This window comes from Echinops telfairi, unplaced genomic scaffold, assembly GCF_000313985.2.
Source record: "Echinops telfairi isolate 266 unplaced genomic scaffold, ASM31398v2 ScPeMD7_7461;HRSCAF=8499, whole genome shotgun sequence".
NCBI classification, from domain to species: Eukaryota; Metazoa; Chordata; class Mammalia; order Afrosoricida; family Tenrecidae; genus Echinops; species Echinops telfairi.
Window position 1 is genome coordinate 7,059,344 of NW_022111361.1, and position 25,882 is coordinate 7,085,225.

At 42.9% G+C, this 25,882-nt stretch overlaps 1 protein-coding gene across 9 annotated transcripts in view; it reads left to right on the forward strand.

The window, feature by feature from the left end:
- Positions 1-25,882, forward strand: part of NEBL (nebulette) — a 463,302-nt gene that overhangs the window by 405,181 nt on the left and 32,239 nt on the right. For 6 of the 9 annotated variants that reach the window (XM_045300212.1, XM_045300216.1, XM_045300215.1 and 3 more), the window contains 9 exons: positions 165-269; positions 1,658-1,750; positions 10,300-10,392; positions 12,194-12,286; positions 15,155-15,247; positions 16,789-16,893; positions 19,084-19,255; positions 21,871-21,963; positions 23,146-23,295. In XM_045300212.1, the coding sequence (XP_045156147.1) occupies positions 165-269; positions 1,658-1,750; positions 10,300-10,392; positions 12,194-12,286; positions 15,155-15,247; positions 16,789-16,893; positions 19,084-19,255; positions 21,871-21,963; positions 23,146-23,295 (997 nt within the window). The remainder of the gene's footprint in view (positions 1-164; positions 270-1,657; positions 1,751-10,299; positions 10,393-12,193; positions 12,287-15,154; positions 15,248-16,788; positions 16,894-19,083; positions 19,256-21,870; positions 21,964-23,145; positions 23,296-25,882) is intronic. The other 3 variants (XM_045300217.1, XM_045300220.1, XM_013006778.2) reach the window with 3 other exon arrangements.

A 25,882-nucleotide genomic window follows, 5' to 3' on the forward strand; every position in this document is an offset into this window, starting at 1 on the left:
TACACATACACCATCACATACACACACACCACTGCATACACATACACATACACCACCGCATACACATATACATACACATACACATACACATACACATACACCAGCACATACACATACACATGTGCCAAGAGTTTCAGATTCAAATGAAATGTTTGTGTTTTTAGAAAAAGTATAAAGATGAAGCCGAGAAGATGCTTTCTAACTATTCTCCTGTAGCCGACACTCCTGAAATCCAGAGAATCAAGACAACTCAACAAAACATTAGCTCCGTGAGTAGTCCTTTTTTGGGTTCTCATTTGCCCCTTGGCATTTATGATTTGTAAAAGGAATTCTTTTTCTTCAGTTTAGTTCTTTACACGAATAGGAAGGCTAAGTCTTCTTATAAGTTACCATTTATCATGATTAGGTTGAAACTACTAACTTGTTTTTCTATTAGTATCCAAAACAGTTATTTTCAAATGAATTTTACAATTGCTCTCAGGAAAGAGTTATAACCTGCTAACTCAGATTTCACCTTGAAGTTGACAGTAGTTGTGTGAAGTAGTTTCCTTGCTGATTACAGATTTCTTTTTGCACTGATTATGAATTTTCAAGTTCATAACCAATTCTTAAACTTTCATAGTTGTCTTTCAAAGAATTGGAATTTTGTCAGCACCTTTAATTAAGAGATTGGTTCTACCCTTCATGGATATACAGTTTCAAAAGATTGTCACCGTTGACCACACAGATAATATTTTAGTATGGAATTAGCTCAGTCGTTGAGTCATTGACCAAGTTCCTCGTCATAAGTTAGTCTGTTAGATTTGAGGACTTCAGCAATATTTCTCAAAATTATCAGTAAGCCCCTGTCCTCAGGGAATAGGGTTAAGTATGTTAGTGTTTACGCAGGGAGAGCCAGGCTGTGGTGAGAAGTGAAGTCTTGCTGGGAGGACCAGGAGGCTGTTTTGCCCTTTACTTCTGGAACTCTGTAGGACGAGGTATTTCAGATTTCTGGCTTCTGAGGGACACGTCTCACTTGGGACACAGTGATTTAACCAGATGTCAAGAGAGGATGTAGTTCTGTCTTCACCTGCTTTTCTTGGCGTTCTTTTGTTTTCCTGTTGAGGGCTCTTGCTTTTTGCTTTGATTTGCATCTGGAAGGGGAGGGGGAGAGACCTGTGGGAAGGTTAAGGATTAGTGGGAGATGAGGAAACGACACTAATGATGTTGACGATGGAGCTAATGGTTTTCTTTGAAGAGGACAGGGAACATCTTGTTTGGGGAGGGACAGTTACTTAAAAATTCATGCTGTTTCTGATTAAGTAACAGCCGCTTAGTGAGCTTTTCTAACGTGTGCTTTGATTTTTCGTTAATACACATGTGGCATGTTTTCATGTTTGAAGAAGTAATCGCATTATAAATTTGCCAATTTATGTTCTCAGAGCAAACAATCTCTCATGAAGCAATGTGGTTCCTTAAAGACTACAGGATATAGAACCATGGTTGGAAATTTATTTTCATAGTGGATTATTTAATTGATTACTAAATTATAATGGTACTCAAAAATAGAAGCTACTAATCACGTGGCTATAAAGTTGCTTTTCTTTCATTAGAGTTCGTCCTAGGACTTGGACTTCAAATACCCTACAGTTATGTCTTTCCTTCCCTTATAATAAAGGTCTTTTATAAAAAAGAAGTAGGAGCTGGCACTGCAGTCAAAGATACCCCAGAGATTGAACGAGTGAAGAAAAATCAGCAGAATATCAGTTCAGTAAGTTCTCTGCAGCATTAATTATACTTTCTAAAAGCCAACATAAGCCAGACAAATGCTGTTTGTTCTTGACTAACCTGGCTTCGTTTTACTTTTATTTTTCACTCTATTGAAATGCTATTTCATCAACTATCAAAGGTCTTACTTGCTGAATGAACATGGTAGTCTGTTCCCCTGGAAACTACAGCAGTGTTTCATTTTGATAGATCATAGTGTGTAGAGATAGATCATTTTAATAGGATAGTAATGATATCTATGATTAGGTTTCATTTCTTTGAACAGAGTTTTTGCTCTATTACATTTTTCTGAGAAAAGGATACAGTGCAGTACTTCTCTACAGGTTGGAGGAAAGAAATTTTGCCCTGATAGAATGATGAAAGACTGTAGGATGTACACTTGGTGCCATAGTGAAGGTTTATATTTTAAAAAGAAAATAGCCTGGTTATTTTTACCCCATATCAGTCACTCTTCTGAGCTCTCTTTCTGAGATACATTTTTCCTTGTGCTTCTATTCTCCAGCTCCATTTATCTTCTGCTTTTCCCAGTTTCCAGCAAAGAAAAACTACTTTCCCTATCATAATACCATTTGTAAAGTACTTGCTTGCCCTGGTTGCCTCTCAGGAGCCCTGGTGGCAGGACAGTTAAGCACTCAGTAATGAGCCAGAAGGTCAGTTGTTCAAACCTATGGGGTAGCTCCTTGGGGGAAAGACCTAGTGACCTGCTTGCATTAAGTTCCAGCCTGGAAATACCTCTGGGGCAGTTTCACTCTGGGTTACCTGGCAGCAGCAACAATCACTTTTTGGGTTGGGATGGGTAGGAGAGAGGAGTTACTCAATGTTATGATAAGAATTCTTTCATTGGATGCTTAACATTACCTGTTTTGGGATCATTGCTACTCCAACAAATAGACATTATTCCATGGATATTTAGTATTTTTTTGCATTTCAGTGACCAGTGGTTATCAATGTATATTGATTGCATGTTTGACCAATTTCTGACTGAAGACGTTGGTAGGATTCTTCAGTTTCTTCATCATTAGTGTTTGTTGTTGGTGCCTAATTTTGAATAATAATTGTATTGGAGGCAGTTTCTCAAAGGCAGATGGATACAATCCTATCACAGATAGTATTGCACTACCTGTAACACTGTAAAAGTGTAACAGATGCTTGTATAATATTTGTATAACATGTGTATAATAGTATGTAACACGATAACATTGTACAAGATTGATTTTGCGATGTCCTTTTTGACAGTGATTGCAACGCTATTCCTCTTGATTGGCCATTCCCACAAAGCCAGTTCTATGATTTTCTGATTCAAAAAGCCAATGCCAATTCATTTCAGCTCACTAATGCCCGAGATATTGAGGACACCGAGCACCACCACCACCACCAAGTGTTTAGTATCTTTAATTTCTTACTGAGGAAATGAACAGGGCTCTTTTCATAACCCCTTCCCTGAGCCATCTCCTCATCTTCCCCATTGGGGGCAGGACCTTCAAGAACCTTTCTGGAAGTCATCCAAGCGGAACAGTCTTGATGAGACCCGCATGTGCGTGGCTGTGATCATTAACCGGCATCCTAAGGATAGGAGAGTGCACTGGTATTTGTAGAGATGGAAGAGGAAAGGCAATACTGTAGCCAAACAGGCTTCCAAATGGATTGCCAGTGACCACAAACCATGCAGCATACTAGTGCAAACAGAGCTCCATAGCACGAGTGAGACTGCTTCATGAGGAAAGCATCAGGCGGAAGATGGAGAGGCTCAAGACCTGGATGAGGGCCAACGACTGTGTCCTGGTCCTCGCGAGTGAAAGCTTGTCTCAGACAATGACACATAAATCCAGTCAAGAAATGAGCTTGGGATGCAAGTATAGACGGTTTGTTTTCTTTGTTTTCCGATGATACGATTGGAATGCACTCGCCAGTGGACTGTGGTCTAATGTAATAAACGTCCTGTAGGGTGCAATTCTCTGGCCCAGAGTGAAATGACTCTGCCAATTTGATTAGCTTAGAGTCATCTGAGAAACAGACATGCTCATCTTGAATCATGTTGAGCTTCTCATCCGAGGAAAATCACACAAAGCAGCCTATACATAACTTCTCCTCCCAGCGTCCGCTGCCTCTTCCAGCAAACAATAAATGTGTGGTCCTGTCTGTCTAGGAGGCTGTGCCGCAAACTTCTGCTTAGTATTCAAATGGAAAGTTGCCCTTTCAAGATTAGCTAGATCTGTCAAACCCAGATATGAGTCTCTAACATTTAAAGATCTCGACATTTTCCACCTCCAGAGTACAAGCCTTTTAGATATTAGCTTTCTCAGTTAAGAACTACTTCTTGAATTTAATTTAGAGTTAGCCCATCACACAAAACTCTCCATTTAACTCTTTTAGACCTGGAATAATGATTATTTATGTTAAATTCACAGGTACTAAGACACAGGGGATATCTAGGAACTGTTTAAGACATTAAACAACTATTAGCTTATGCCAGCATGGGCAATAAACTCAATAGTAATTGACTGAGTTCTAACACATCTATTTTCGTAGATTTATATTTCTGCTAAATTAAGACACGCCTTCTGGGACTAACCATTGATCCCTTATGTATAACAATATATAAAATGCCCTTTTCCTCCGACCCAGTCTTGCATGAGTTTTTGTCAGTGGTGTGAGCGGCTCCCCTGGCTCGTGGCAGCCCCATGTGTCATGGAGTTAAAATCACTTCATAGGAACCATCAAGTCAGCTCCACATCACAGCAGTGCCATGTGCAACCTAACAATACACTTCTCAGTCCTGTGGTTCTATGCCCCGTGCACACATGCTATGTTCTAATGCAGTATCGAGGCATCTCGTCAAGGATGTTTCCTTTTACCAAGCATTTCTTGGCCCCGATCTTCATGAGAGTAGATTTCAGGCCTTTCTTCCATGGCACATGTGTCTTAAGCGGATTAAAATCCTACCACAAGTTTACAGAGCCATGTCTTTAACTCATGCCTGACACTAGCCATGTAGCTAGTTGATCTTCCTGGAATGAGATTTGAAAAGAAGAGGCTTTCGAGTGAAGTAGATGCCGGGATATGGGTGAGCCTTTTGAGAACTGGTTGTGTGGATAGAAGACAGTTCCTAACTTTATAACACTGATCCTTCTTTTATTAATTAAGATGGAAGGGCTATGCCTTTCATACATTTTCCCCTACCTTCCTTCTATTTTTTAATTTTTAAAACTTTTCTTGCAATTACGTTATTATTTTCCTTATTCTGGATTAGTGTGTTCCTCGCCAGAGAGCAATGTCCCCAAGACTATAGCTAGTTTCATTAGGCTTTGGCCTTTAATTACTCAGCATTTTTTAATGATCATCTCACTACACGGAAACTGCCTTTTTGGAGTAGAAATCAAAACTTATTATATTATTTAAAATAATTTCCAGAGTTTCTTGTACAGCTGTTAAATGAGAACATTTATTTTCGTAAGCAAGGTCTACTCATTTTTATTAAAGATCCCTATCTTGATAGATAGGTGACTAGATACAGTGTGTTTGGGGGATTTTTTTGCACTTTAGGATCAAGGAATCCTGAGAGGATCAGATACCATTAGAAAAAAAACTGTGTTTCCAGTGAAGGAAAATTAATGCTCAAATAAAAAATTCAATTGTGCAATTGTTTTACATTAAGAATCTCCATTCAGTTATTAAGACCTTATGTATAATGGAACTGACATCGTCGTACCGATTAGACAAGTGAACTACAATGAAGAGATTAAAGAGGCAGCAGCCATTTCTGATGCTCAGGAGCTACAAAGAGTTAAAGGAAACCAAAGGAATATCAGTACTATGTGATCGCCTTACTTGAACGAGGTTTTATTTTATTTCATCGAATGACCATGTGTAATGAGGAAATGACACACGGACAAGTGAAATCCCAAGCCAACGATGTCAGTGCGCACGAGGCAGTTCTTGAGAGGGCATGAGAACAGCTTAAGCACTTGCATGGCCGTCAGTGCACCTGGACCCTTGCCTTGTGTGCTTTCGCGGGTTACACGAGCCCTTCACTGAGTGCTTACTCTATCCCAGTTCTTGGAACTCAGGGATGAGTGAGATACACCTGAAGGTTGGGGGCCGTGGGAATTTTCATTGCTTCTAGCAGAAACACACATGGTAATCAGTAACCATTTTGCATTATCTTAAGTGCTGCCACAATGCATACCTACTGAATGTTCACTGTGCTGTTAAGTTACTTTACATGCGATATCTCGTTTAATAATAAGTAAGAACACCTAAGGCACCGTGTGGTGGAAATGCAGACAAAGGAGATGATGTCTCTGGGTTCAGAGAAAAGTCTCGGAGAAATGGTCTCCTGGGAGTCAGAGCTTGAAGAGTTGATAAGGTTTAGGGCAGATGAAGGAGCCCTGGTGGCATAGTGATAACATGTTGATGTGCTAACGGTCAGGTCAGCAGTTCGAAACCATCAGTGTGTTATGGGGAAAAGACAGCACTTTCTACTCCCATAAAGAGTGAACAGTCTCAGCAACATCCAGAGGCAATTCAACCCTGCATTGTAGGGTTGCTATGAGTTGGCATCAGCCCATAGTGAGTGAGTTGAGTGAGTTGAAATGAGGAAGGGCCCTTCTGGCAGAGTAGGGCAAATGCGTTCAGGGCTTAGGTCTCTCGAGAAAGATAGGTTTAGTGGAAGGATTCTCGTTAGTCGCTCTCGGTTCGGTTTCCACTCATGTGCAGCAACACTGCTCCATAGTAGTTGCAATCCCTTTCAGAAGCCGATCCCCAGCCTTGCCTTCTGGGCGTTTCTGGGGGAGTCTGAACCACCAACCTCCAACCTGGGTAGCAAGTGGCAGGGGATGATGGTGGACAGCGAGTGGTGAGACCCCTTAGAAAGAAGCAGTGTGGAGGCAGTATGGGCTCGGACATACCAGTCATCGTGGACGTGGTGCCAGACAGGGCCCTGCTTTGTTCTATTATATTGAAGGTTGTCCTTCTTGAGACCTGCCTAGACAGTAACTGACAGTAGCCACATCAGAAGAGCAACAGAACGACAGAGCTTGTCTCAGTGCCCCATAGCATGACTCTTGTGCCATTATGGAGTTCAAGACGTTAGATCAGTTAGTGATGACATTGCTTTCCTGTGGGCTTTCTTTTAAAGGAAGTGTCACTGGCTTCCAACACATGGGGGGTGAGGGGGTCATCATAATCCTTGAAAGTAAGTTTCCTTGAAAAGAAGAGCTGATATAATGAAAAATTACTAGTAAGAATAACAGCCATGGTGATATCTTGCATATAGGAAATGGTCTGCAAGTGCTGGAAATTTGGGTAACACTGGAACAGTGGGAAAGAGGTGGACCCCGAGGCCTGTTGGTTAGATCCCAGCTATTGGTCATAATTAAAAAAAATCATTTTACTGGGGGCTTGTACAACTCATCACAATCCATCCATCCATCCATCCATTGTGTCAAGCACATTTGTATATTTGTTGCCATCATCATTCTCAAAACATTTGCTTTCTACTTGAGCCCTTGGTATCAGCTCCTTATTTTCTCCCTCCCTCCCTGTCCCCCTCCCTCATGAACCCTTGATAATTTAGAAATTATTATTTTGTCATATCTTACACTGTCCGACGTCTCCCTTCACCCACTTTTCTGTTGTCCGTCCCCCAGGGAGGAGGTTATATGTAGATCCTTGTCATCGGTTCCCCCTTTCCACCCCACCCTCCCTCCCCCTTCCTGGTATCTCCACTCTCCCCACTGGTCCTGAGGGATCGTCCGTCCAACATTTCCATTGTTTCTGGTGCCTCTTAGTTTGGTCCTAATTTTTGTAGCTGGTCAAACACCAGCTACTCCGAGCTTCAATTCCCTCATTTTTAAGACAGCTTAGAAATTAAAGGAGTAAATGACGTGGAAGGCATTTAGCATGTTTATGAACGACACATGCAGAAAAGGAAGCGTCTGTACATTAAATTTAGGGTTACAAATGTACATCCACTCGCCATTGGTCACAATCATTTTTTTTCTACATCAATAATGCTGTTCACCAGAGCTTTCTCCTCTGGTCTCTCCCGAGAATTGTCATGTAATATGTCTTGCTATCGTGAAGATAGCATGGAAACTTCCCTCACTTTAACTCAGCCGTTCCCAACACAAGAGTCTGTTTCCACCCTCACACCCCTTACCAGGACGCAAAGCCACCCAGCGAGGGAAGCGTCGTACTGGAAGGTGCCCTCACCCTTTCTCGTTTACTTTCCAGGCGCATCAGAAGTCATTTGCAAGTTCTCCAAGGTGACTCTGTAGCTCAAGTGCCTTTCTTCTCAGGCCCCATAGGCCTTGTGATTTCTCGGTGGTAGTGGGGGGGGGGTTCCCCTCACACTAAATTTAAGCTCCCCAAATCATTAAGAATGCCCCAGGGGGTTTCTTATAATGATGTTTTAACCTTCAGCGCTACTTTCACCTGTAAAAAGAAATCCATTCTGGTGGCATGCCACTCTGCGTCTCTGTGTTCCGGGCTCATTTATTCCCTGAGGCAACCATGGAGCCACCCGGGAAGCAGCGAACAAATGACAGCGTTCCCTTCACCCAGCCGAGACTGAGCACCTTCCTGCACTGCGTCAGGAACATTCCCATCCGCTAGGTCACAAGGCAGGGCATCCCATGCTGCAATTTGGTAGAGAAAGGACCTTTGAAGTTCAGGGCTTCTTGTTAAAGTGACCATGTAACTAATGGACCGACGGTGGATGTATGTGACCTTTCTTTACAACGCTAAGAGAATACAATGATAAGAGAATGCATTTTTAAAACACGAAACGGTGAAGCTTATGAAGGTTGCTTTACTGCTGTGAAGAAATGAATTCACAGAAGGAATGATTCATTACTGTGAAGCCCAAACCCGGGAAGCCAACAATAAATAGGAGGAGACTACAAAAAATTGGGGTGGGGGGAATGGAATGAAAGTATAAGAATAAAAATATAAACCTTCCTTCTCGGCGTATGTTCCATCGAGGTGAAGACTCTTGTAATCAATGACCCTAGCCTCTTAGCCGCTTCCAAAAGAGCGGAGGCCTGGCGATGCATCGCTTTTACACCATCAGCGGAAGAAAAATGAGCAGCCTTTAGAGATTTTTTTTTTTTTTAAGATTAAGGAATGAAACGAAGGCCAAACCCAAACCCAACTCACTGCCAAGTTGATGCTGACTCACAGTGACCCTCTAAGGACAGGGTAGAACCGCCCTGGGGCGCTCCCAGACGGTAGCTGTTTGGGGGAGTCGAACGTCCCGTCTGCATACCGAGGAACGGCTGCTGTTTTTGAACCGATGACCTTGCAGAGCAGCCCAGTTTGTAAGCAGGAGCCACCAGGGCTCCTTACAAAAAGAAGGCAGAAGGAGCTAAATCAGGGCACAGAGGGGACACATTCTGCTTTTCCGTTGAACCTCTTGAAGACTCGTGAGCCGGAGAGGTGTGATCAGGAAAACGGCTGTGAGGAAGGCATCCCTGGGGGGACTTTCCTGGACATTTTTCTGTAAACTTGGGTTAATTTTCTCAAAATCATCGCCTGACAGGCCGCTGTTCTCAAGCCCTTCACAACATCAATAAGCCAAATGCCCCAAGCCTCCTAAAACACGATGGCCAGGACTTTACTCTAGGCCATCCATCCCCTGCTTACTCTAAGCGGACCACTTCCACGTCCCGGGACCGTGCTGCTTCGTCCGCAAGGTCATCCTGAAAGAGCCCTGTCTGGTCTTCTGCTACCACGCCTGAACAACTGCTTCAATATCTTGATCTCACGTGTTTAACTTTTCGATAGAAAGTTCTGCTCAGACCTGCAGCTGAAGGGGATGCGATGGTTTCAGTATCCGTTGAGGGAAAGGAGGGTCTACTTTAATTGGTCAGGCAAAATTGGGTAAACTGAGCCAAGCGCTGTGTGTCTGGGTTGGATGCTGTTTCTGCTGTTAATCGTGGATCCAGTTCAGTGAGGGCACAAACAAGACTTTTTTGGTTTCCTTGAAAAGTGGTGTGGGTGGTCTGCTCCATCTTCAACATCATCTTGTTACTTCTTCCAAGGCGTGCACATATGGAAACTGCTGATGTCTTTGGGGTATTGTCCCCATAAACTTTTCTTAAAGCACCAGTGAGCGATTTCACAGTTCTTCCCCCGGCAGCTTCACGAGGAATATGATAAACATTAAACAACGCTTCTATTTTAAGAGAATTTAAAAGTTTGTACATGTTGATGCTAGTGAAAATATTTTGAAACCCACACACAGATTTTTTAAAAAAACGAGTGCACATTTTCCATGATCTGGTTGGAGACTCTTCATTGACAGGTGGGCGACTGTCAACCAAATGTGTTGTTTAAAATAGCTGGAAAAGAAAAAGCATCTAAGCTGAGCACAGGGAGAGGTTGCAGTCTATTCGCAATGTGTATTTGAGTGTACATCCTGGTGATAGCTTTAACCAAGGCATGCTCGCGTGGCTTTTCTGGGTTTGGTCTTTGTGTGTTGTAGACATTCATTTCCCTTCCTTACAAATGCTCTCATGCCTTGTCTCCCAGCTGCAGTACAAAGAGCCATGCCACAGAGCAACTCCAGTAAGTATGACGCCCGAGATAGAAAGGGTCCGCAAGAACCAGGAGCAGCTGAGTCCGGCAAGTTGTTTCTGTTTATAATTTTCTCCTCTCCTCTCCTCTCCCCTCCAGTCCCCTCCCCTCCTATCACTTCCCTTGACTTTATTCCAACTCATAGTGCAAACCCTATAGTGTAGAGTAGAACTACTCCTGTGTTTTTCTAAGACTTTAAATATTGATGGGAGTAGATCTAAGAGTGGCTGGTGGGATTGAACCACTGAACTTATGGTTAGCAGCGTAACAGATAACTCACTATGCTCCCTGGGCTCGTGTACCTTGGTATGCCATACTATCCCATACCAGTAGTATAGTGTAGTACAGTGTAGTAAAGTAAAATAACGTAGTATAATTTACATAGCATAGTACATTCTTTCAAATGCTCCCTGTAAAGCATTAAACCCTCTGTGTGCTTGGCTGTTCCTTTTTAATGTAGACACATCCAAGGGCATGAACTGTGGTCTTCTCACAGGAGGCCAGTAAATGTGTTACTGTGTGGATGGAATTGGTCAGAAAGTCTCCCTAACACATCTTCCATCTGCCAGTCACAGAGCTGGACATGACCCAGTTCCTGATTTTAGGGACCTCACCATCTCATTGATGAATACTTGCAAGTCCACCCAGGTGAGGCCCTGAAGAGGAACAGGGCGGTTGTCAATCCGACAGCAGGCGGCCCCAGGGCAGGGGACCTTCTAAACAAAATGGAACGCATTATTCAGTTCTCCTATAATGGATTGATCATAAAAACAATAATAATAATTTTGAAAACCCATTGCCATCAAGTCAATTCTGACTCAGTCAGAATTTAATCATGACGGGGCACCTCACACTGTCTGCAGGAACTCCAAGTGCACTGAGGGTTCAGGTACTTGGCTCTTTACCGAGAAGCTGACAGTCTGAGTCCATCCAGAGGGACTGTGGTGATCGCTGGCTGTCAAATCAGCCACTGACACAAAAGGCGTCCTCATGAGTCCAAATTGACATCTCAGCAACGGTTCAGCTAGATCTTGTAGCATATGCTTTATGTGAACCCACGCGGCCAGCATTGCTCATTTCTCAGTTTTTCAAATGTGAGAAACTAGGACTTGGGAAGTCACAAGACTTCCCTACGGACCATGGCTGGTAAAAGCAGAGAGGGGATTTGAATTCAGGCCTTCTGGAATCTAGGAATTCTTTGCACAAGTGGATTCAGATAATCACTGTCTCTCCTCCCACCCCTATTTTCTGATCTTTTTATAGACTGTCTACATCTATATAATAGCCTCTTCTTCTAAAATTAGTAATTTTGAGAGACAGCCCCATTTAAAAGTGAATTCTCCTAAGAGGGAGCAGAAATCCAGGTTTAACACAGCTTTGTCTTCCTACTATCACTGGAAGGCAGTAGGTGGGAGTCAGGAATCTGTGGCTTCTTTCCAATCTTGGACATCCCTGGGTCAGAACAAGAGGAGTGGCCTTTGGAGGCAGCCATACCGACCCTCGTCATTTCCTTTCATGGCTTCATTCTGGAGTTTTCTTTTACTATGAGCTCCTTGGTATGCCCATTCCTTTTATCTGTGGACATTGTTGTTGGTTTTGACCTTGAACAGCAAAGTGATCATTGGAAACTCCTTATTTAAGAAGCACAGCCCACGCGTTGTGTTTGCTGTGCTGGAGGTTGGGGGGCCCGGGGGTCCACAGTTGAGAGCAGGGTGCTCACCATCAGTAGGCTGACCCAGAACAGCTGTGGGGAAAAGAGCTGATCCAGGTGCCTTAGTCTGAGGCTGCTTCTCTGTGATGTCGCTGGGGTTCATTCTGCTCTCTGAACATTCTTGCTTCTCGTCCACAGGTGAAATACAAAGGAGAGATTAAACAGGCGACTGCCATTTCGGATCCACCTGAGCTGAAGAGAGTTAAAGAGAACCAGAGGAATATCAGCAATGTGCGAGCTTCTTCTTGAACCGCTTTCCTTATAATTCGCAAGCAGATTGTCTGCAAGAACAAAGGGTGTCAAAAAGTTCATGGAAAAATGGAATTAATGAATGATGGGATTTCCCCAGGAACTTTTTTTTTTGAAGTCCCCTTGAATTTACAACATTTTTGTAACTTCCTGTCAATATCCTGTTCTCCAATGACTGAGTTACTTTGAAAGGTTCAGGATCTGAGGTGTCATGCATACAGTCAGCTGGTTCCCACATCATTGTTCTCAGTGGAACACACCTATGATTTCCTGTTAGCAGGTAGAGGCATCCCTGCCTCTTGTCTTCAGAGAGCAGCCCTGGGCGCCTTCTCATAGTTACGCCTGGAGCGGCTAACCATAAGGCAAGCAGTTTGAAATCAGCCACTGCTCCAAGGGAGAAAGATGGGGCTTTTGACTCCCATAAAGATTTACAGTCTAGGAAATGCACAGAACAGATCTACTCTGTCTTGTGGGGTCAGTATGAGTTGCAGTGGGCTCTGGGGCAGGGGGACTTTGTCTTCATGGCTGCAGTTGCTACCCTTCTCCAAAAACAGTAGTCTTTTTTTTTTTCCTCTTTAAAATCATTTTATTGGGGGCTCGTAAAACTCTTACTATAACCCATCCATCCATCCATCCATTGTGTCAAACACATCTGTACATTTGTTGCCATCATCATTTTCAAAACATTTTCATTCTACTTGAGCCCTTGGTATCAGCTCATTTCCCCCCTCCCTTTCCCACCCTCCCTCCCTCCCAAACCCTTGATAATTTATAAATTATTATTATTTTTTTTTCATGTCTTACCCTGTTCGATGTCTCCCTTCACCCACTTTTCTGTTGTCCATCCCCGAGGGAAGGGGTTATAGGTAGATCATTGTGATTAGTTCCCCCTCCCCCACCCTCCCTGTCCCCTCCTGGTATCGCTACTCTCAATATTGGCCCTGAGGGGTTTATCCGCCCTGGATTCCCTGTGTTTCCAGCTTTTATCTGTACCAGTGTACATCCTCTGGTCTAGCCAGATTTGTAAGGCAGACTTGGGGTCATGATAGTGTGGGGGGAGGAAGCATTCAAGAACCAGAGGACAGTTGCTTGTTTCATCTCCTCCCCGAGAGCCTTCTGAAAGGGGGTGCCTAGTTGGCAGGGTCTCCATTCTGCTCTTCCCCTCATCACCATGATAGGATTATTTGTTCTTTGATGCCTGATACCTGATCCCATCGACACCTCATGATCACACAGGCTGGTGTGCTTCTTCCATGTGGACTTTGTTGCTTCTCAGCTGGATGGCTGCTTGTTTATCTTCAAGCCCCAAAGTTGTCTTGCCTGGCATCTTGCCCTTCCTTGCAAACAGGCTTTTCTCCTCTTTCCTACCGGTGTGTATTCTTGTTCCTAGCCTCCCTTCATTCCCTCCCAGCTATTATTACTGTATTTTGGGATGATGTCCAAGGAGAAATGATTAAGTATGCATGGCTGAGTAAATCATAAGGGACAAACCCACTTAAGGAGCACTTGATAAGAGGGGGGCAGTTGTTTTTTTTCTACATAGCCACCAACTCCTGGCCTGTTCTAATTTCCCTCTGTTTCTGTAATCCACAGATGTAGCTCACGGTGAGAATCCTTTTTGAAGTCATTAACATATAGATTGGGTTCTTCGGAAGAAGAAATTTGGAAATCTATTAAGTTGAACGAAATCTTTTATTTGTCAAGCCTTTAAAAGCATTTGACCAGATGATGAAGTAAAAGCAAGTTATTGTTTGATACTTTCTCTCACAATTGTGATTTGGAGACAGAGATGAGCATCTTTTCCCGATATATTTTGGGTCACACTCGACATGACCCCATTACTCACAAAAAGGCAAGGTGGAGATTGGGAAGGAGGGATGGAGTAGTGAGACGCATGCTGCGCCCACCCCACCTAACCATGGTAACCTATTTTTAAATGAATCCTTAACAAAAGTTTTAGCATATTTAATTACTAGATAACACTATAGAACTGTGACAATCTATGAGCAGGAGTGCCTTGAAGTGCAGTCCCCGGAGAAGGACATCGTACTTGGTAATGTGGAGGGGCAGCGAAGTCAGGGAAGGCCTTCAACGGGATGGATTGACACTGTGGCTGCATCCGTGGGCTCTGACGCAGGGACAGCTGTGAGCATGGTGCAGGACAGTGGAGCAGCTCCTCCTTTAGTGCATAAGATCACTCTGGGTTGGGGCTAACTCGATGAGACCTAACTACCCCAACACCCCCTTTATGTAATACCCACAGAGCCATTTCCTATTAGAATTCTTCCCAAGGAGAGCTGTGATGTAATGGCTTGGGTGCCTCCAACAGTGAAGCACTCAGTCACTAACTGAAAGGTTAGCGACTAGTGGAACCCACCAGAAGAGGCTTTCAAGAAACACCTGGTCATCTCCTCCCAACAATTAACCACCATTGAAAACCGTCTGTGCAGGTCTCCTCTGAAACACCAGTGGGAGCCAGGACTCGGAATTGACTCGGTGGTGGCTGGAACAGCAAGAGCTTTATTGAGGATGTATTTATATGTGAAGGCATGCCGACCAGCTGGTGGGAAAATTGCATTATCTTTGAATTCCATTTTTCTGTGAACCTTTTGACGTAGCCTCGTATTTGAGCATGTTCACGGCCATTTTTGTACCTTTATCATTTGTATACATTCTATGGAGTGAGTTGACACAGATGGACTTAAGATCCAAGCATTTGTTTTGTATGGCTAGACCCCTCCCGCCTCCCCCCAGTATTTCTTCCTTGACTCACTCCTTAAGCAAATGCTGTAAGACCGGTGTTTTGTCGGATGATACATGTGTTCTCCCCTGTGTCCCCTTACGTGACAGGTTCATTACAAAGGTCAGCTGGGCGCAGCCACTGCCCTAAGTGTCACCCCTGAAATGGAACGGGTCAAGAAGAACCAAGAGAACATTAGCTCGGCAAGTTCTTCCACCTGCCTGTCTGTCTGTTGTTTTCTTGTTTCTTTTCCTTTTAGACGTTTCCGGATAAAACTTGGACTATACAAAGAATGCATCCTTTATTATCGATCCATAGTTCTGTTTTTTTCCCTTGTACTAGTAAAATTCATTCTCCGGAAACATTTGTAATGTGCTATTTTATAAGCCCTCCCCTAGCCAACCACCATGGAAGTTTACACTGTTCTGAAACCTTTCATTGATGTGGTCAGATGTTACCAACGGTGACATTGAGAGTTTCGTTTAAGAGTTTTTCATGTTCGTTTAAACGCAGATTCTTTTGGTCAATGTCTTTGACAGTGATAAAGGCTCTGATGTTTAAGTTCAAAAATTATCCTTTGCCTGAGGTGTTAAATGTTCTTGTTGTTAAGTGCCATTGAGCTGATTCTGATGCATAGCCACCCCACATGACAGAGGAGAGTGGCCCCGCAGGGTTGTTCTGGGCTGTCATCTTTATTGGAGAAGATGGCCCGGCCTTTCTGTAGCAGAGCCTCTGGGCATGTTGGTTTGAACCTCTACCATCTGGGTTAGCAGCCAAGCACTCAATGCTCTGCTCTCTGCAAAACAAAATAAGAAATTGGTCATTGTTCAAAAGTAAGGATCTTCCAATGCATGGCTTAGGGGAAAAGTCTTTAAAGATACTTAATGCACAATTCAGCTAGTCATTAGAGCCCCAAGGTGCCTATCGGTTGAGAGTCTTATTTTGATGGGATTCTATGCTAGTGAGTACCAGGGCTTCCACTGTGAGTGGTATGTACGCCCTCAGGTCTGTAATCATTGGTATCCTAATCTCCTACCTAATCAGCTTCACCAAATAATTATGTTCTGATGGCCAATTATCAAGAGCAGGAGCACAGCTTTATAGCAACCCTTGAAGAGCTCTCTGTCTGGGGATCAGTTTAAGGCCATCACCATTTCCAGCTCTCTCATGGCCCGTCTGTTTCGAGAGCTGAGTGTATTTGATGAAAGTGATCCTTGAGCTGTGGTTGCTTAGTGGAAATCACTTGATTTGTTCCTCGTTGTTTCTTACTTCCCAAGGAGGGAAGCTTGATGTTGACATGGAACACTACGTACTGGTCACAATGTTAGTGGGTACTGGCAACTTTCATATCTGTTTCCATTTGGGTGGCAGATTTAGGTTACTGTTGCTGTAGCCGTTAATGGAGACCTTTGAGAGTAACTTAGGCTCTGGTGGTAGTACAAGGAGTCCCTGGATAGTGGAAGTGGTTAACGTCATTTGGCTAAGACTTGAAAGATCGGAGGTTCCAATCCTCCCAGAGTTGATTCAAAAGGACAGCCTGGTGATCTAATTCCGAATAATCATCCCCCCAAAGTCCATGGAGCTCAGCTACGCTCCAACACCCCTGCGGTCCCTATGCATCAGAATCAGCCCAAACAAGTTAGCAAGGATAAACCCCACTCTCCCTCCACGATCTTAGACATCTTGAAAAAGCTCTATATTCCAATTACCTTGTTTTGAACATGTTCTACTATTTACTTTGCAGGTCAAATACACCCAAGATCATAAGCAGACAAAAGGTAGACCCAGTCTGGTTTTAGATACACCTGGTCTGAGGCAAGCTAGAGAAGCGCAAAACCATATTTCAATGGTAGGGCCCAAGCAGATCATCCTTCACGTGACTAAAACCTACTAAGGAATGGCCCTGCCCACCGCACCGCTGCATCGCTATTAATCTGGATGACTAACAAACATGGAGTCATGGGGCGGGGCGCTCATCATGTATGGAAATAATGAGTTTAATAAAGCGATTTTTTCTCTGTGAGTTTTGCAGTGTGTTTTTATTTCTAATGTGACCATCGTGAGTGCAATTTGTGAAAGACATGTGCCCGCACTTCTTCCCAATTGAATTGTACGATGGTTTGGTGTGTTTGCATGTTGTAAGGAACATGAAAAAAAAAAAGTGTTTTTAACAACGTTACTGAGATATAATTTACTTACCATAAAGTTTACTTACTGAAAGCATGTAATCCAATGATGTTGAGGATATTTGCTGAATTGAGTACTATTCATCCTAATCTAATTTCAAAGCATGAAATGTGATTGTTTCAGGATCATTTCTAAATTAACACCATTTACTGGATATAAATCTATATATAATAATACTTTTATTATATATTAAATATTACTAGGTAAAACATTTACAGTGTACTATATTTTAGTAAGTAATTAGGGATTTTAAAAATTGTATTTTTAAAACTTTTGATGGATTTATATGTTTACATATGAGGGGGTACCCCCGAAAACTGGAATGTTTTTCAAAGCTATTTATGTAATTATTATTATTTTTTTTTACAAAACAACCGTATCACCTTCAAAGTACTCTCCATTCCACTTATACATTTGTCAAATCTGTGATTCCATTCTTGGAAACATTTTTCAAACTCATCTGTTTGGTTTTTTTCTTCACCTCTTCTACAGCATCAAACCGCTGTCCTTTCATGCCCCTCTCCATTCGCAGAAACAAAATGAAGTCGCATAGAGTGAGGTCAGGTGAGTAAGGTGTGTGGAGCCAGAGAGGCATGCTGTTTTTTTGCCAAAAACTGACACACTGAGATGGCTGCATGACCAGGTGCACTGCCATGGTAGTAAAACTAGTCCCCTGTCTGCCACAAATCAGGCCTTTTTTGCCGCACACAGTTATGCAATCTTTTCAGAACCTCTAAATAGAAAGCGTGATTAACAGTCTGACTTGGTGGAATGAACTCCAAGTGCACCATCCCCCTCACACCAAAAAACCAAATGAACATTGTCTTGATCTTTGATTTCACTTGATGAGCTTTTTTTGGGCCAGGTGACAGTGGCATTTTCCGCTGGCTTGATTGATGTTTGCTTTCAAGGTCACAAGAATAGCACCAAGTCTCATCACCAGTAATGACCTTGGGGAAAAATCTGGGTCATTCTGGAGCTGCTCTTTCAAAGCTGTTCTTTCAAAGGCATGTTTCCACTCGACGCTCTTTTTCCTGGTCGTTCAGAACTTGAGGCACAATTTTTGCAGCGACTCTTCTCATTCCCAAATCTTCCATTAATAGTCACTGAACTGAGCTCCAAGACAGTCCAGATAACTTCCCCATCTCTTCAATCATCCACTGTTGGTCTTCAAGCCCAAGTGCACGAATATTGTTGACATTTTTGCCCATTCGGGAAGTTGATGGAACTCCAGAATGTGGTTTGTCGTCAATTAACATTTCGCCTTTTTTGACATGAGAAAAACACTCTTACACTTGAGTTTTTCCCATAGTGCTCTCCTTAAAAGCTGGGTTCAACATCACAGCAGTTTCTGTGGCATTTTTCCTGAGTAGGAACCCAAATTTCACAGCCAGGCACAGTGTTCTCTTAAATCAGCCATCACAAAAAATGAGGTTTGAGCAAAACTGCTTTATAAAAAAATTCACGTACTAGTGAGAACCTTCCCTGGTGATGCCACTGGGTGCACAAAGAGTTAATTGCTCAATGCTCACTCAGTGGGAAAACTGTACTGGCAAACCTTTGCCCAGCGAAGCTTTTTTCTGTTTGTTTGTTGTTGTTTTTTTTTGGGGGGGTGCCCCCTCATATAATTTAAAATAGGCTCTTAGAAACTGTAAAAAATTACCATGATGATTAAGAACATTGTGAAAATATCAGCATTTGATTTCGGATACAAGGAAGCTAGAGTTTCTGACATTATGCTTTCCAAAGTGAGAGATTATGGAATTAGGCGGCCACCGCCCTACTCTTATTTTAGAGCATGAAGACAAGTAGGAAGTTTGGGTCTGAGTCAATATTGTTCTTCCTTTTCCAGGTAAAGTATCACGAAGATTTTGAGAAGACGAAAGGAAGGGGCTTCACGCCTGTGGTGGATGACCCTGTGACCGAGCGAGTGCGGAGGAACACCCAGGTGGTCAGTGATGCTGCCTACAAGGGCGTCCACCCTCACATCGTGGAGATGGACAGGAGACCTGGCATCATCGTGGGTAAGCCCTTCTTGTCACCCAGGTGACGTCAAGAAGACTAAGTTGGCCCTCGCTTTAGGATTAGCACCGTTGTTCATTGGACTCCTCTTCAATGCTTAGTGGTGGTGTCTCATTCAGATTGGACCACCATTACTGTGTGGTTGTGTGTAACAGGTTCAAAGGGATGCGTGGTACTCACCAGGCATCATTGCCTAGTGTACATTCTTGCCCTTCCTAGTGTTATGATCTCATGAACGTTCTCACTTGGAGCCAGCTGACCTGTCAGATATCCGTGGTCACATCACAGCTGACTTATCAGACATCTGTGATCTGAGAGTGTAACTCTCTGTGGGAATGGGAAGTTCCAGCTGTCTCCCTTAGAGTTGCTGGCGGTTTTGAACTGCTGACTTGTCAGTTAGCAGCCCAATGTGTAACCACTACCCCAGGGCTCCATCAGTGGTTGAATAATCATAGTGGTTAAATAATTATTTTGATTTCCTTTAGTTCCTGTTCATAATATGATTGTATGGCAGAAATTGCGTGCACAGGTGACAGAAATCACCATCTTATATTTAGGCCTTTTCACCATGCGTAGACTTGCCAGAGAGATTCTGATGATACTCTACGATATGAAGATTATTTCTGAAGTGGAATTCTTGAGCGTTTTCTGAATAACCCCTCAGTTAGAGAGCAGTCTCCAGTCTTAGTATCTGTAAGTTCCTTATACTCAGCCATTGGGAATCTCAGGAGGAGAATGGTGAATGCTGGCTAGGCTGTCCGCCAGGATAATACTGAATGTTAAAAAGGGATTTCACATAGGACTAGAGAGGACCACGACTGATTTTTCAATATATGGTCAAGAATTCATGCTTCCAAATGAGTGTTGTCTTCCTCCGAGAAATGAACTGTGGAGATTTCAGTAGCTAGTTCACTTCAAGAGGATTGTGGTAACCATGGTGTCTGCCTTTTCGTTATCTCTGTGCCAGCGTATGTTCACCTGGAAAGGCAGGAAGCTGTTTCGTTGTTCATAGTGAAAGGTCATGTAGAGGTGAGTTGGGTGAGGGTACCCTGTAATGGAAAAACCAGGGTACTGATATCAAGGCACTAAGTTACTGAGATGCTTCCTCGAGAGACTGTGGAAGTATTTTTTAAAGAAGGATTCCAAAGATATTTGTAAGCCACTGGTCACTGTGCTGCTCTTCCCAAGGTAATTGCTTAAAAAGACCACATTAAGTTGGATGGATGAGTTGTGAAGTTTTCACTGAAAGTAGCGCAGAATTAGAGTTCCACTGCGTTGTACTACTGTCTCACAAGTGGGAGTGCAAAGATTTCCAGGAGGGGGGATCTGCTGAAGTCTGTCTAGCTTACCCTAAATTAGTTGTCTAACTTTGGCCACATTACTTAATCTTTGTGTACCTCCATTTCTTCATCTGTTAAGTGGGGATAATAATAGCACCCACTTCAATATTTTAGGGAATTTAAATGAGTTATATTATGACTTCCGATGATGTCTGGCATTGGTAAACTCTGTGCTAGTGATTCAAAACAGATAAGCCAACACCTAGTTTGGTTTTGCACCTGCTCAGCCTGTGCCACGTCTCCATCACTAGGTCCTTACGTTCCAGTCCTTGGCACAGCACCACAGAAATTATTTTAGGATCTGATAGCCATTCCTTAGAGAAACCAGTACCTTTATCATGTATGAGATTTAGATTTTGCCTCCCATTGTAAAAAGCAGAATAAATGGGGTTGCACCGTTTGGTCATTAATGTTAGCTGTGAACGAATTTGCACTCCTTTGAGAGCAGAGAGCCACTCGAATTCCTCTTTCTTCACCTTACTGAGGAGCCCTGCTGGTGTAGTGGGGGAGGCAATGGGCAGCTAACCACAAGGTCAGCCATTTGAAACCACCAGCTGCTGTTCAGGAGAAAAGTGAGGCTTTCTACTCCTGCAAAGATTTACGGTCTCGGAAACACCAAGACAGCTCAGCTCTGTCCTTTAGGGTCACGGTGAATTGCGATCGACTCAATGGCAGTGAGTGCTCCCTTATTGCTGGCTCCATACTTTGCTCATAGGCCTTTCCCGGTAAATGTACCTTCTGTGGGTTAGCTTTTCACTCACGGACGGAGCCACTAGACGCAGAATGAAAACTGAGCTGCCTGCATCTCAGGTACTGGTTTCTATCACAGAAGGTTCTTTTGGTCTTCCCAGACGAAGACTTCTCAGTTGTTGTTGTGAATTGCTCAAATGCTGGAATCAGGCATTTTCATCAGACATTCTGCTTCAGTGGGTAGGGAACAAGAGTGACTTGGGGCTGAGGCGACACTGTGGAAGTGACACAGACTCGTCCCATGTGCACTTGTGCTAGCGGTCAAGTCATAGCATGCCCACAAGGCTCCAATTAAAGGTCAATGAAGGACAACCCAGGCAATTGAAATCTCATTCTGAGGCTTTCTCAACAGATGCCTGTGAGAAGAAGTATCCTTTTTCATCCTCCTCTGAGATCTGCAGCCCTGGTTTGCTCATACATTCACTTTGTGCCTGCGTAGCTTTCTAGACTTTTGCTTGACTGTCTTTGATGCTGGCTCTTAAAAAGAATTTGTTCTTGACTTGTTGATTTCTTTCTTTTGATAAAAGACCTCAAAGTTTGGCGTACAGACCCTGGCTCCATCTTCGACATTGATCCCCTGGAAGATAATATTCAGTCTAGAAGTCTACATATGCTCTCTGGTATTGCCTGCATTTCGAGTTTCTATGGTCTACATGGTTTTGTCCTCGAAGTGGACTTTAGAGGTTCCTTGTGCCAAATGTATAAAGTACATTTTCCAGTCGAGAATTTGAAAAACTAAAAAAAAAAGTGTTACACTACTTTAAAGTGCCATTAATCATTTATGAAAAGGAAATTTGTAAAAGGACTTTTTATATATTTGAGATTAGTTTGTCCTAGATTCATTTATAAAGGTGTCTAGGGCTTACTTATAACTGCTTTTCATTAGTGAACATGATTTGATAGGGTTTCTGGATTTACGCATGCAGTTATTTTGACTGCACCAAATTGCTGGGACCTAAAAGATTTGTGTTTTGTGAAATACAGCGTTACATTTTAAAGGTAGATTCAAAGAATTATATACAAAACAGTAGCGTTTTCTACTTAGCATTATCGTTGTCTTTCAATAGACTTTGAAGTATTCTAAGATGCACCAATGAATTCTTATCTATTGCAAAAGGAATAAATAGTATAGATAGGATGATTATTTGACTTTTAACATAGACTGAATGTTTATAATGAAAGGCAAAAGAAAATTTTTAAAAAAAAGAATGGCTTGACATTTCAGCCATGAAGACCATGCTTAGAAAACAAAAGCTTTATCAGTTATGTACTTATTTGAAGTCATCTAAATCTAATCAGGGTCAGCCCCACCCCCTGATTTCTACCCTTGATTGATTGACATTAATCAAATTGAAAGCCCACGGCAAACTACGGATGCTAATACTTTTTTAATTAATTTGATGAACCACACTGTGCCATTTAATTGTATTAAAATAAGCATAGACAAAGCAGCAGAGACTGTACAGTTGGCGAGACCGCAAAGCGCTTATTTGAGTTTATGTTTAATAGAAACAAATTCACCTATGTTTCCTTAGTTCTTAGGAAAACGAATCCATCGCCTGCTTCCTATTTTCCTTTAAAACCTAACTTTAAAATGTGTCTGGCTGCTCTTTACGTCATGCATGGGTTGGTGCCGGTTAGCTGGAGTTTGGGAATAGGTGACTGGAATGTTGTAGGAACTGAGGTTTGTGGGGAGCCTTTCATTATGGGATTGTTTTGTCTCCATTGTTAAGCCTTAAATAACTGCTTTCTCCTCCTCAAGCCATCTGATCACAAACGTGAATGTTTTCCTTCCGATCTAGAAAAGGCGAGTCACTACAGGCGACACCAGTCTCGCTCTCAGTCCAGCAGCACGTTGGGTACAGGTCTGGGCGAGGACAAGTCAGAACTGTCCGAGACATACCCTAGCTTTTCATGCTGCAGTGAGGTCACACGACCGTCCGATGAAGGAGGTATCAAACGTCAACGGGTTCTCAGGAATGTGAATGCATTTTCACATGTGGCTCCAGTGTGCCTAACACAGTCTTCACTTTTGCACCAACATTTGGTCTGGATGTATTTTACTGTTGAATGTTTTAAATTAAGTTTAAAAACGTATGAGGGTTCATTAAAAAAATACTAATTTGCATTTGTGCATGCCTTCCTGCCTTGTTTTACTTCATTACTATTACTGCAAATAGCTAGATTGGGAATGGCAATGGGGGCTCGGCGACTTGCTACCTGGGTGTGTCTCATGAGCAGGGGGCTCATAGCCCTTATGGGTCCTTGGGGACTGTGCACATGTTTTTTACTGTTTCTGCAGAGAAGAGGTGGCTATGAACATGCATTTGTTTAAATATTGAACTACATCTAGAGTCAGGGTTAGAGCTGGCCAAAAAGGAATTGAGTGATTACTTGGGTTATGAAAGTTTTCAAAATGGGAAATACTATCAATGGTTAACAATCTTATCTATATTTTATATACACCTCTTTCCTTATTTTCTGCATACCAGATGGTGGGCGTAGGTCTGGAACTGTGGGGTACATTTTTCCGGAGGTCGAGAGATGTCAGATAAAGCTCTTGTTAACGGCTGAAACTTACGCTGTTGTTCTTTCCCGTGGCAGTGACAGTTAGAGGCCCCGGGGAGGAGAAGAGAAGATAGAAGTGAAAAGGGAATACTGATTTTTTTTTTTTCATTAATGGTAGAAGACAGATTACTGAAATTTCTAAGACAGGATATTTTGGGGTTTATTAATTAACACCTCAAGACACAAAGTACTGTGATTGAGCGTATCAGTGACCCAATGAACGCTCTTGCAATCATATTTTTTTTAATCATTAAAATAAAACACTAAAAAAAAAACAACACTGAGAAAATAATTAATTACATCTTATACTTGTAAAAGAGTGAATTCAGACTCGCTTGATTGAAAGCTTGTGAAAGAATTATGCTTTGTTGTGGATATTATATACGTGAGACCCTGCCCTCATCTGTTTGATTTTTCAGCAAAGACAGTAACCTTTTATTTTTTTCTTCTATTTTTTTTTAACTCAGAGCTATCGATTTCTCCATTAGTGTCCATAGTGGTCCTAGAGATACGGGATCATCTTCATATCCGATGGCCAAAGTAAAGAACACATCTGGCCAGCCCTATTTACCTTCCCTCGGTTCAGGGTGCTGGAGCTGATGTCTCCCAACCTTTTCCCCTCCCGCCCAAAGGCAGTGTCCTCTAGAGATTTACCCTAGCCATGGCCCTTTTACTCCATTCCTGCACCTTACTGCCACAGTCATTCATTACTTATCAAATGTCTACTGACTGTACCCGTGGTGCATCAGGCAGGAGCTTGGATCTGGGCAATGTAGATGGCAGGGAGTGAGGAAATGAGATGTGTTCTCTGTAAGGGGCCTCGAGTCTGCTGGAAACCCTGGCCCTGAACATAGTTAGACAAAGTAATATCGAATTATGAAGAGAGTGAGTTATGAGGGGAGGGAATGGGAGCTGCAAGATGTGTCACTTGGGAATTCCATCTGATCTTGGGGCCAGGAGAGGCTTCCACAAGAAAGGGGCGTTCAAGCTGAGATGTGCCTCCAGGGGGCGGGGGCAATGATCAGATGGTGATTTCCCACAGATTTTCTGAAGCCTGTGTGCGAGGTGGAAGCTAACTAGGTCCAGGAGATTTCTAGAAAATGTTTCTGACAGAGGGAACAGACACTGGAATGGCCACGGAGACATCCTGGGGACTGTCAGAGACGCGGAGCTCGAGGGGAATCCCGCAGCAGGTCTTGGGTGAGAGAGGAGAATTTGGGGACTCCTGCAGTTTGGGGGGCCTCCTTTTGCACCAGCCGCCTAGGGCCAGGTTTGTTGGTGTCTCCTTCCACTCTCCTTGCTCAGGCAGCATTAGAAAACCCACCCCTTGTCTGTCCCTTGTCTCCTCTCCAGCCACACCTCCTTCTCCCATCCCACCCCCCAATTATTTCTAAAGACAACCTTAACTTTGCCAAATGCAATGAGAACATATCTCCAAAGAGATGGTATCTATAGCATCCTTGCACGTATGTGATAAGTTGAGTATGAGTAACACTGGTCAGGGAGGAATGATTCTTTTTCTTTCTCTTTACTGGTTTCTTTCTTTCTCTTTAAATGGGGGAACTTTAAAGTTCCATAGAAGATGACAAGATTTGGGGGAGGAAGCCCAGCCTCGGTGTTTCAAAGACTGCCTTGTAAGAAAAAGCTGAGATTTGGGTCCATTTGCAGGGGTCGTTCAGTCATGGTCACCTGCATTTGGCTACATTCCCTTTTAAAAAATAGATATTGAGCTATGAAGCAGAAATAATTAAAGAGACACTCATAGATTTTTGTAACAGGTGCCTGTGGCACTATTTGCACAAGCTATCTGGTACTAGTTTGAAAAGATTCCAGATACATACATGCACTCATTTAACTTATTGTAAGTGAAATAAAACATTCTACCAATGGTCACCTTATGTCTTATGTCTGCATCCAAAGCATCTGTGACCTATCAAACCTAATATGTTCAAAACCACCGTACACTCCTTA